General features: G+C 42.8%; 1 protein-coding gene across 2 annotated transcripts; it reads right to left on the reverse strand.

The window, feature by feature from the left end:
- Window positions 1–5,791: 5,791 nt before the first annotated feature.
- LOC147019481 (CCN family member 2-like) lies at window positions 5,792–11,336 on the reverse strand. 2 transcript variants are annotated; one of them, XM_085894006.1, is made up of 5 exons: window positions 11,199–11,336; window positions 9,980–10,100; window positions 9,278–9,586; window positions 8,592–8,809; window positions 5,792–6,856 (listed from the first exon to the last, which is right to left on the reverse strand). In XM_085894006.1, the coding sequence occupies exons 1-5, from the start codon at window positions 11,247–11,249 to the stop codon at window positions 6,566–6,568; spliced, it is 990 nt and encodes a 329-aa protein (XP_085750132.1). In that variant the 5' UTR covers window positions 11,250–11,336; the 3' UTR covers window positions 5,792–6,565. The 2 variants fall into 2 exon arrangements, with proteins under 2 accessions (XP_085750132.1, XP_085750131.1); XM_085894005.1 differs by having other exon boundaries at window positions 5,792–6,859.
- Window positions 11,337–11,940: the final 604 nt, after the last annotated feature.

Consider the following 11,940-nt stretch of genomic DNA (forward strand, 5'->3'; position numbering starts at 1 on the left):
ATCGATGGAATCATTGTGGGTCATATGTGAGCATGACTTCCTTGTTTTCAGTGATTGATTTTGGTTCATGTTTCCATGAGGTTTTCTGAGACTGGGATATTCAAATTTCTGCAGACGTGTCGATGGAATACTTTCCATACTTTGTTGTGCCTTTGTGTGCACAGCTGTTCTGACATGAGTTTTTGTACATCCCGATAGGAGGTGGCTCATGCTTTCTGTTTCTACCTTGCAGAACCTGCACCTGTCTGATTGACTCAGTTATGCCATTTTCTTAAAGCCATTTGTGTAGTGTCCCTGGTCTTGAGCATTTATTATGATTTGAGCTGATTTCTTCTTAGCCATTCCAATGAGCCTTCTTTGTCTATTCCCAATCTGTCGAACTCTTTTCTTTTTTTTTTTAATATCTTCCTGCTCTTTTATCATTTTCCCAGTTGTTGATATATACTAGATGATAAGACCCATTCCTTCACTGATGGAAATACCAGTCTTTGCTGTGATGACGAATCAATAGGGCAAGGAGAAAAAGGATTCTTGGGAGTTCGGGGATAACCAGCGTCGCAAGTTGGTATTTGCAGTTTCGTCACTTGTGCCCACGTACCCATAAAAACAAAAAAAAAATAAAAAATAATAATTCCATCACAAACCTTCCCCCTTGTTCCCTTAATCCACCATAGTTCAATTCATTGAAATCAGTTAATCCGTTCTCAACTTATAACACGACAAACAAACAGACAGACAGACAGACAGACATGGTTCCTTTTAAATTATATATATGTATGTATATATATATATATATGTATGTATGTATGTATATATATATATATATATATATATATATATATGTTGATATTTCGTTTTATACCGGGCGTAGTGGCGTGCGCCTGTAATCCGGCTACTCGGAGGCTTAGGTTGGAGGATCGCTTGAGGACGGGAGCTCTGCACTGGGCCGTGCTATGAGAGGGTGAAGGGTAGCCCAGAATCACGGCGAAACCCAATCCTTATCCCTGTGTCGTAAGAGGCGACCAGGGTTGTGTCAGGAACGACATCCGGCGTAAAATCTGTGCCAAATCAGTATGCGGATCATAACAAATGATCCACGACCCCTAACGGGAGCAGCCGAAAGAACAACAGCAACTGTTGATATTTTGTTTTATTATATTTATATTATGTCTTTTTTACAATAGTTTTACAATAATAGTTTTACAATAGCTGTATTCATTGCTGTTTTGCTTTCGTGTGTGACATCTTCCATTCACACATGTCTCGAAGTTTTGTTGTCTGGAAATCGCACATGTCAGAGTGACATCTGTTGGACTGTCTTCATGTTTGCTTACAAATTGGATTTGGTAGTCTGTTGCACTTTTCACATATTCAGCCAGTCCAACAGATGTCACTCTGCGCACCTGGTTGAGCTTCATCAGGCCGTAACTTCTTCCTCATCTCGGTAGGTACATTCTCAGGATGCATTGGTTTTTGTCGAACATTTTGTGGATGGTGAAGAGTTTCTTTGTTTTGATATCTCGTTTATTGATTTCCACTTGTGGCCAGTTTACTATTCCACAGCTCTAATGGAATACTGGTATTGCGAGTTGGTTTATGGCTTTGATTTTGTTCCTTGGAGAAAGTTTTATGTTTTCAGGATCAGCCTCGTTCTACGCAGGTATTCTTTGGAGATTGTTCTGCACATTTGTTGGTGACATTTAAGTGGCCCTCTTCTACTCCGAGGTATATGTAAGATGTTTCTTTGTCTAGATCCTGTATTGTTGTATTTGTGCCAATTTTTATGTTGTCTGTTCTTGTTTGTCTACCTTGTACGAATGTGCACTTGGCACACTTATCTCGGCCAAATTCCATGTGAATGTCGTCTGGTCTGAGTACCGTCAATATTTCATCATTTGGTGTGAAAAGTTTTAAATCATCCATGTACAGGACATGTCACCTTTCTTGTCTTGTTGGACATTCTTTTATTTGACGTTAGGATGTGTCCATGTCTTTTCTTATTGATAAAGTTACTCAGTGGGTCCAGAGCCAGGCAAGATACGAGGGGCAAAAGGCTGTCTCGCCGGATGATGATCCTGCAACATATCTTCACCCCTGGTATTTCAATTATTTTCTTCCGTGTGCTGTAATATCAATACGGTATTCTCAAGCTCCATTGCTTTCTCAATCAGTGTGTGTGTGTGTGTGTGTGTGTGTGTGTGTGTGTGTGTGTGTGTGTGTGTGTGTGTGTGTGTGTGTGTGTGTGTGTGCGCGTGCGTGCGTGTGTGTGTGTGTGTGTGTGTGTGTGTGTGTGTGTGTGTGTGTGTGTGTGTGTGTGTGTGTGTGTGTGTGTGTGTGTGTTCGTACGAGTTGCACAAGGTCTCATCTTTTGTGATACAATCTCTCTGATGTATCATATTCTTCACAAAGCATCAGTACCCCGGAAGCAACTTCCTGAGTAAAGGTAATACTGAGTGGTGGTTTGCCATTGCCTGCCCAGCAGTAGTTAGGGCAGGAATTTGTAATTTGGTCAGGGTGTAATTTGGTCAGCTTGCCTGCTCTTCATGAAGGATGCCGTGTTTGTTAACATGCACCAATGAATGCTGGCAAATGGGACATCCGTTTAAGTTAATGTCCATCTGAGGGATCACACACACATTGATGAACCACCCTGCATGTGAATCACCAAGATGACAGTTTATAGCTGGGATGGGATTCCAACCCAGGCTAGACAGCTTTGAGGCGAGTGTGTCTACCTCGAGGCCATTCTGCGAGCCCAAGATGCAAATACATGAAACTTAACTTGGATGAATTCCTTTTGTTTGTGTCGCAATCCAGAGTTTGAAAGTTTATGAATAGTTGATCAACGTCGAAGTTCTTGGAGAATATTGTGGTGTTTTTTTTCTGGTTGTTGAGGCTGAAATATGTGGTTTTGCAAGCATTACATGGTGATCATTGAGAAAAGAAACTCTTGCAGTTGAAGTTTTTCATGATCACTCCCATCCTAAACCAAACGCACGTTCATCTCCTATCGGGATGTAAAAAACTCGTGTCAGAACAGCTGTACAGAGAAAGGCACAATAAGGTATGTAGAGTAATCCACTGGCACATCTGAAAAAAAAAATCTCAATATCCCAGTCCCAAAAAACTCAAGGAAACGTGAACCAAAATGAATCATTGAAAACAAGGAAGTAACGCTCACGTATGACCTTATGATCAAATCGAATGTGAACATAGAAAACAACAAGTCTGGAGACGACGATGGTTCACGAGCGGTATTTGACGATGTAGATTGTTTCAGAAGTCAAGGATGAGACAATGTGATAATGTTTGACCAAGTTATAAAAATGATCAACACGATGTGGTACGAGTGACAGGTTATTACCTGCAAAATGTCGAAAACCCGGTTTCGTTCAACAACTTTCAAAATTTGACCTTTTCATAACCTTTAAAGGTCACAAAACAATGTTGTGGACATTAAAATAAGGAAACAGGATATGTGCTATAGCTTATTGGAGTTAGTTCGTCGAAGAAGGTCAAAAACCCGGTTCGATTCCCACAACTTTGAAAATTTGACCTTTGTGAACTTTAAAGGTCAAAGGTCAAGGATTATGACCTTTGGTGCAAAATTTCCTCTGGAACATTCCAGGAACAATATAACGTCATATCGGCTATATGGCATTTCGCACTCATCGGATTTTCCATACTTTGATGAAATCAGCGTAAAAACAAACTTGAAGGGGGTGCCACGGGCAAGGTGTTCGAGATAGAGCAAAATGGTTTCAAGACTTTAGGTGGGGAATGACCTCAAGATTATGCATAAAAAATATTGTCATCCTAGCTCTCAAAGTTTGGGCGGTCGTACGATTTTTATGTCAAAATTCGAAATTTTCTAAGTTCGTGACCTTGTGACCGTGACCTTGGGACTAAAATGAAAAATCGAGCTCCGTGGGGCTATGCAGGTGCCATTGAGCTAACCAAATATCGAAACCCCTGTCAGATTCGACAAACCCCTCGGAGAAGATGGATTTTTATGTCAAAATCGCAATTTTCTAAGTTTGTGACCTTGTGACGAAAATGAAAAATCGAGCCCTGTGGGGCTATGCAGGTGCCATTGGGCTAACCAAATACCGAAACCCCTGTCAGATTCAACAAACCCCCTCGGAGAAGATAATTTTTTATGTCAAAATTCGCAATTTTCTAAGTTCGTGGCCTTGTGACTTTGACCTTGGGACGAAAATGAAAAATCGAGCTCCGAGGGGCTATGCAGGTGCCATTGGGCTCACCAAATACCGAAACCCTTGTCAGATTCAACAAACCCCCTTGGAGAAGATGCAAATTGAAATCTGTGTACCAAAGGACTGGAAACTTACTGGAGTAAGATATGAGACCATACACGTCAATCGGCCCTCCATCATCCTTCAGTCAACTTAACGAGTCAGCCTGCCTCAAATGGCGTACACACACACACACACACACACACACACACACACACACACACACACACACACACACACACGGAATTTTGTGGCATACCCAGGAGAAACAAGAATGGCACTCGGTGGAGTGCATACCTCGTCAGGCTGAACAGTTTACGTTTTGTATCTCACTGATAGGCTAGATCTGGATCCGGACTTGAACCAAAATCAAATCTATTCGTCCTTGTCACCCACCCAACCTGTTCACCACTTCTCATCCATCACTCAAATCAAGTTTTGTCTATCACTGTTCACCGATCACTCAGTGGTTTAGAATCAGTTAAACAATACTCCTATCTGGATCTGGATATTCAGCAAAATCTCATCAGTTTGTCCTTGTGACATACCCAACCTGTCCACCAAGTTTTGTCTGAATGTGACTATAACTCTGTGAGATATCCTGCTCACAGACAGACAAACACGCAGACAGGAGAGGTAATGATTATGAAATTTGACCAGAGCACCTGTACATAATGACCATTCATTTCATAAGCCAGGATACTATTTTAATACCACCAAGTGAGTGGTTGGGTGATTGGGGTTAGAATGGCGATACCATTGTCAGACCCTCATATGTTTAAACTCTGGACATCGTTCACACTTAACTCTCACTTCTGCCTCATCCTGTTCACCCAGACTCGTTTTGAACCTTCACTGACTTGGTCACTCATGGAAGTCCTTTTTGTTCTGCTGTTATATGGAATTTGATTTCGATTATGATCTAGATTTATTGGAGATAAATAATGATCAGAGGAAATAATTCAAATAGAGATAATTAACTTTGTATGAGGGTTTGCAGTTCTTGGGCTATTGTGAATATGTTGCTCTGATTCGTTTTAATTGCCCAACACATAATTAGCCATTAGATGACTACTTCTTCAGGGTTGCCAGGATACCCGAGGGTCTCGGAGTAGGCACACTCACCATTGAGCTGTCCAGTTTGGGTTCGAGTCTCGACCCAGCTTTTAACTGTTTTCCTGGTGTTTTGCAAGCAGGTTGATTCATCAATCCATGAGTGGTCCATTGGAAAGACGTTAATCCAGAGGACTCATCTACTTCTACCAGCTCTCGCCGTTGGTGGACGTTAAAGATTCCACTGTGTTGTTTAAGGAGCATGCGCCGGAGCAGTGCGTCGCTGCGTCCAGGGCCCTCCGTCTGGCCATCCCCCAGGTAGAGTAGCCTATTCATAAATGTTTTGGACCATAAACTTTCCCACTACAGACTCGTAGAAGTAGTAGTAGTAGTAGTAGTAGTAGTAGTAGTAGTAGTAGTAGTAGTAGATGATAGCAAGGGCATGGCAGAAATAGTTTTCTCAGACAAAATAAAATGGAAACTTTTGCGATTCATCTGTGGCTTTTATTACCTGTGATCTTACACCAGATGTTCATAAAACGTGAGTCTAGCATTCAGATGTGAAGAAGAGTTACAACACCTGTAAATGTACGCAGTGATGGATGTCGGTGTAAAATACTTGTCGAGAGCAGTTTCTACTGTAAGAAGCATTATGGATACAACTGCGCACAGTTGGATGTGTGTGTGTGTGTGTGTGTGTGTGTGTGTGTGTGTGTGTGTGTGTGTGTGTGTGTGTGTATGTGTGTGTGTGTGTGTGTGTGTGTGTGTGTGTGTGTGTGTGTGTGTGTGTGTGTGTGTGTGTGTGTGTGTGTGTGAAGATCGATGCATTTAATTTACATAAATGTACAATATATACATTTTGGAAACATTGACATTGCTGTCATTCGATGAGGACATCGGTGATTGTCTAAATGATCTACGCAATGACCATTACCCACGAGAGTTTCCAAGATTCACATTATAACCTTCAGTCATCGAAGTTATGTTCCCTATTCGTAATCATTACAAAATCGGACTTCTGATAAATTCCTTTTTAAAAACAGGACATTCTTTCTCCACCAACCCTGATCTCAGCCATCCCTCACCCATCCAGGTCTTCCAAAAACACACAATCCCCATCGTCATGCGAACTCATCCTCACTGTGCGTTTACAGAACGGCAGCTTGCAACGTCACACACTACTTATACACAAAACATCATCCTTCTTTAAGTTTGTCCAGTTGGAGCAAAACTTCCATTTGCAATAAATATCCTTTCTACAGCAGGGTGGCCTTATGAGCAAAGTGGCTCTTGTGGATGTGCTCCTTGTCAGGGCAGTTGGAATGGCAGGCGCAGCTTTTGATTACCATGAGCTTTTGCTTGAGCATCTTGCCCGAAGGACATCTGAACTCGACACTTCTTGTGACTGTGTGGTATGGCGTGCAGCAACGTCCGTCTCCACAACCACCGCAGAAGCGCAGGTGCTCCGCACGAGCGCTCAGGCAGCCGGCAACCTCCAGCTTCACCGGCCATCGAGAGCGGTAACTTTTCTTGCAGTGGTGACGAAGCTGCTGAGATGGAGGGAGAGAGACAGAGATAGAGACATTGCTCAACCTGTATGGTATTTTTTGTGCACCTGACATTGATTTGGACCTTTTGGTCGTTTGCACCAGAACATACCTCAACATTTGATTTGTTTGTTTGTTTATTTATTTGTTAGTTTTTACAGTGATCTATCATGGAAAAGCTTGTATGTATTTCACTGCAGGGCAAGGATATTAGGATACATCATCACATCTGTAGGATATGGGATTCGAACCTGGGGTCCGTGCAATTCATGGGCCATGTGTTCAGATGGCAATGAAAGAAGACCATCCTCTACTACATATATTGTCATTTCTTGTTTGTTCCTCGTTTGGCTCAAAACCCCGAGACCAATTTCCCTGAAATTCGCTGAACCAAATTATTTTTGTATGTGAAAGGTCAACTTTATAATTTATAACTTTCTATCTTTCAATGATGTTAAAACATGAAATAACGATGCTTTGGGATCACGAGCGTCGTATGTCAGGATCCCTACTCGGCAGGGAGAGGGATGCAGTTTGACTTGTGCCTGGTGCCTCAGAGTTCAAAGGTCGATTCTATGTCAGGAATCGAATCCATTGCATTTTAATATTCATATTCCATATGCAATATGGAAATTAATATAGAAAGGGTCCACTCTCTGTCGGACAACACCGAGTGAAACAAGGGGTCACATGTTCCTTATACGACCTTGAACAACGAAATTAGGCCATTTGGCCAACAAGTGGTGAGGATGCCAGATCATATCTGAAACCCACAAGTGTCAACTATAGAGGTGTATCATTAACCAGGATATATGATATGCCTCCAACCAATCACAGTTAAAGGTATATCAATGACTAGTATATATGCCGAAAGGCTTCAAAGCCACTAAGTGGATGGAACAACACTATGTTGTCCTGACGAACCCCAATAAAGGCGAAACTAGGTAGAAGCTTTGCTTTTTCATCTACTTGGTGACAGCAATTAACATTGCTGTCACCAAGTAGATGAAATGTTAATTGCTGTCATACAAGCTGAACTACCCCAGATCCGGTCACTTCGACTGAAGTAAACCATCAGGAAGATTGATGCTGCAGCAAAAAATTAACCCAGGAGTGCACCATGGCAATGTTGGGCCAAATGGCCTCATTTCCTTGTTTGAGCTCAGTTTCTACTCGGTCTCATGTTTTCTTTTTGTTCGATGATTTTTTATACACACATACAAACAGAGGATTGCGTTGCGGTGGGGTACCTGACCTGACATTGGGCACCCCCAGCATGTATGCAAAATATGTTAGAGATGGGTACAGGGGTATGCAATTGAATATAAATCAAAGAAAAGGCTTCTCTTTCTCTCTCTCTCTCACACACACACACACACACACACACACACACACACACACACACACACACACACACACACACACACACACAGACACACACACACACACACACACACACACACACACACACACACACACACACACACACACACACACACACACACACACACACACACACACACACACACACACACACACACACACACACTATATATATATATATATATATATATATATATATATATATATATATATATATATATATATATATATATATATATATATATATATATATATACACTTACATATACAATCAATTATGGCAATGTGTTGTCCACACCACGACAACTACCACTCCTGACCCAGTAATTGTCAAACCAAAGTACACTCTTACCTTGCGGATGTTCTCAGGTGGCGCCTGACAGGGTCGCACCACACATACTTGACTCTCCCTCTCAAGTCGGCAACGTGGATTGTCGTTTGAGACGCGTGTTGAGAAACCCAGACCGCAGGTGCGTGAGCAGGCACCCCACTCAGTAGAATGTGTGATGCATTGGTCTGTCTTAGGTTGTCGAGCAGCAGCCAAAGCGACTGTGGCCTCATCTCGGAATGCTGTCCACAGTGAGGGGGTTGGGGAATTGGGGGAAAGGTGGAGAAGGTTGTAAGCATATCCCAAATTATCACGTGATTGTTGTTTTTTGTTAAAGAAAATTACAAGCAGCCAGGCTGTTGAAGGTCATTCGGTTAACATGTTTGCAGCAAATTAGCGATTAGTCTTTTAGTATTAGAATATTGAGATATTCTTTTGATTTATTCAGCAAAAATGTGAGTTCAAATGTAATTGGCAGAGGATATAGTCACTATTTTTAAAGAAGGTGCACATCTTCAAAGATGAAGGCACCACCAACTATCAGAGTTGACCAGCAGGCAAGGTTCAGGTCCAGGTGGTGGTCCTTCATTTTTGAATGTGGATCTTCTCAACTTATACAACTATTTTTTTTGCAATGGTGCAGGTCTGTAGCAAAACATTACACGGAACATTCAAAAATGGCTTTTCAGAGCGAGTGCTGCAGAACACACCAGCCAAAGCTGGGCCATTTAGCGCTCGAATGGCAGGTGGGCGCACAGCCTGAGCTGCTGCTTTGGCAGTGCGTGCAGGTGGCAGTGCCAGTGGAGCACTGTCGCACACCCAAATGGCACAGCACCGGCCAGGCCGTCGCACACGGCGTGGAAAGGGACAGTCCGCCGAAGGAAGGCGCACATTTGGTGGACACCTGGGTACACATAGCACGGAGCCCTGACGACAGCTGCACAGTGCACAGCCGACTTGGAAATCTCGTCCGTCCTCGTAAAGAATTCCACGAACATTGCAGCCTTTTTGCTTCAGGTCTGTCAAATACAAAAGCCAAGAGTGCTCGTTTTTGGCCAATATAAGTTACGCATTCATGACTAACTATTGATCTGCTAACCTATACTTGGCTATCCCATCGACAATTAAAATCTTAAGCACAATCTTAACCACATTGCTCATGACTATCGCAACATCCCGACAACATTTTATGAATGGTCTGAAATGCGCGACCCGTCAGTTTCTATCAATGTGCTCCTTTCTCCTTCTAAGCTGCCCACCATCTTTTGTAGAGGTTTAGATGCCTGCGGTGGTGTTTACGAACATATGGGGTGACGTCATTCCCATGCACATGACGGTGTCTTGGCACACACTCAGGCGAGTGATGCACACCAGTCCATACTCACACACGCATTCCTTTGAGCATGGCTCACCTAACTGGCGAGGACATAACTTGCAGCAGCCGCATGGATCCACAACGGGCTGCACACCTACAGGGCAGCGCGGGGGCTGAGCAGAACACCGGCACGGAGAAGTACACAGCTGCGCAGCGGCCTGCACCCCGCACACGTGCAGCAACATGAGACTATACTCAACCAGCTCGTCACAATTGGCATTCTAAAAGGTCTCGTTACGATGAAACTCACAATTGTCCAAAATCAACGTTTAAACATTTTTCCAATTTTTTCCAAAATCAGCGTTTAAACATCTTTCCAACATTTTCCCAAAAGAAGTCAATCTTCAAATGATTAATTAGAAGAACGATTTTCATTCATCATGATCTGTCATGAAATAAGGTAAATCGATTTTAAACATCATGTGATGTTCAGTTATGTAATCTTTACCTGACATTTCATGTCAGGTGTAAAATAATCTGGTATTATTCTCCTGGGAAATTGGCGAGACGTTGTCAAAATGTTTTCCCCTTTTCAAAAGTTTCATGCCAAGAACAGAACTTGTCTTCCAGTGGAATCGGGAAACTTGCCCATCGCAGGGGGGCATAAGGGGGGGAGCAATACGCGACACCAGTGACTAGAAACTACATGAGCTATATGTAAGGACAAGTTCCGCCGGTGCAGGACAATTCCTTCACGGTTGAACGAAAACATTTCTGACCTCCTTCGCCTCTACTCATCGTTAAAGTTATGAACATCACGAAATGTAATAAACGTCACAGAATACCATATTTCACCCAAATGTTGTGCAAGCCGCGCAATAAGTTATTTTGCAAGCTTGAACTGATTAACACAAAAAGGCAATTTCAAACATCTAATGAAGCAGTTCCTTTGGGGCCATCTGAGTGAAGGTTGACTGCGGGCCAATGCTGAACACGACTTTCTTTGTGACGTCGCTCCATATTTACCAAATCGCACACATGACCTTATGTACAATACCTTTTCATAAATGCACGCATATACTGCTGTCAAAAAAAAAAAGGCTCAACAACCGTAAAAGAGTTTCTTTGTGGTGCCTTGTGTGCTTTCCTGGCCACTGCTGGCATAATGCTCCACATTCAACTTTTACGCATTTTTACAAAGTCTATCCATCGAAGTTTGTACAAACTATATGATGACCCTTTTGACTCCTGATCCAAAAGGCGAGTCGTTCGATTGTCGAGAAATGAGGTGCACACACAAACGTACACGTACGTACCATGCACGCCGTCAGCAGAAGCGTCGCCACGACGATGGGACTGCGTTCCATGTTTTTCCCGATTTCTAGTGAATGACAATATCGAGCTGAAGCCACTGGTCCCAAAACACCTGTAATGCGCGCGGTGAGCCGACACTGCCTGCGATCTCAGGCTGTGTATATATAGGCATGCGCGTACGTCTGATTGACAGGCGGCGAATGTACGGATGATAAACGCACGAATAGTCTGGCTGCGTGCTTTTGACGGCGGTTGTTGACACAGGAACACGCCTCTGAACCCAAACACATTCCGTATCCGGCCTCCCAGGTGTTTAGCCTGGCGCTTGAGTTTAGGCATATTTCACGCTGTCAAGACCCTGAAAGCGAACGACTAGTGTTATGTAGCCCTGGCAAAGCATTCCCAAAACATTTTTGTTACGCGTTTTCACCGAAAGAAAAATCGTCGTCTCTTGGCAACTTTCTTTTGCTGTTATTGATATATAAATATTTCTGATTCTGATGTGCAGGTACCATACTCTGATACAGAGCAACGGTGCTACCAAAGCAGTTGCTTGGCGAGGGTTTATATTGGGTGGTTTACCATTGCCTTCCCAGCAGTTTAGTTAGGGCACAAATTTGTACATTGATATATAAATATTTCTGATTCTGATGTGCAGGTACCATACTCTGATACAGAGCAACGGTGCTACCAAAGCAGTTGTTTGGCGAGGGTTTATATTGGATGGTTTCCCATTGCCTTCCC

This window comes from Eptatretus burgeri, chromosome 9 (assembly GCF_056783735.1).
Source record: "Eptatretus burgeri isolate ZD-2024b chromosome 9, Ebu_testis_v1, whole genome shotgun sequence".
In the NCBI taxonomy this organism is placed as follows: domain Eukaryota; kingdom Metazoa; phylum Chordata; class Myxini; order Myxiniformes; family Myxinidae; genus Eptatretus; species Eptatretus burgeri.

Excerpts from the sequence above, each read along its gene's own strand:
- LOC147019481 (XM_085894005.1), bottom strand. The coding sequence starts at position 11,249 with ATGGAACGCAGTCCCATCGTCGTGGCGACGCTTCTGCTGACGGCGTGC. Across the intron at positions 10,101-11,198 it reads TTCTGCTGACGGCGTGCATG|GCCGCTGCGCAGCTGTGTAC; the intron begins GTACGTACGTGT and ends TGCGGGGTGCAG. Across the intron at positions 6,860-8,591 it reads CACCTGAGAACATCCGCAAG|CAGCTTCGTCACCACTGCAA; the intron begins GTAAGAGTGTAC and ends CCTCCATCTCAG.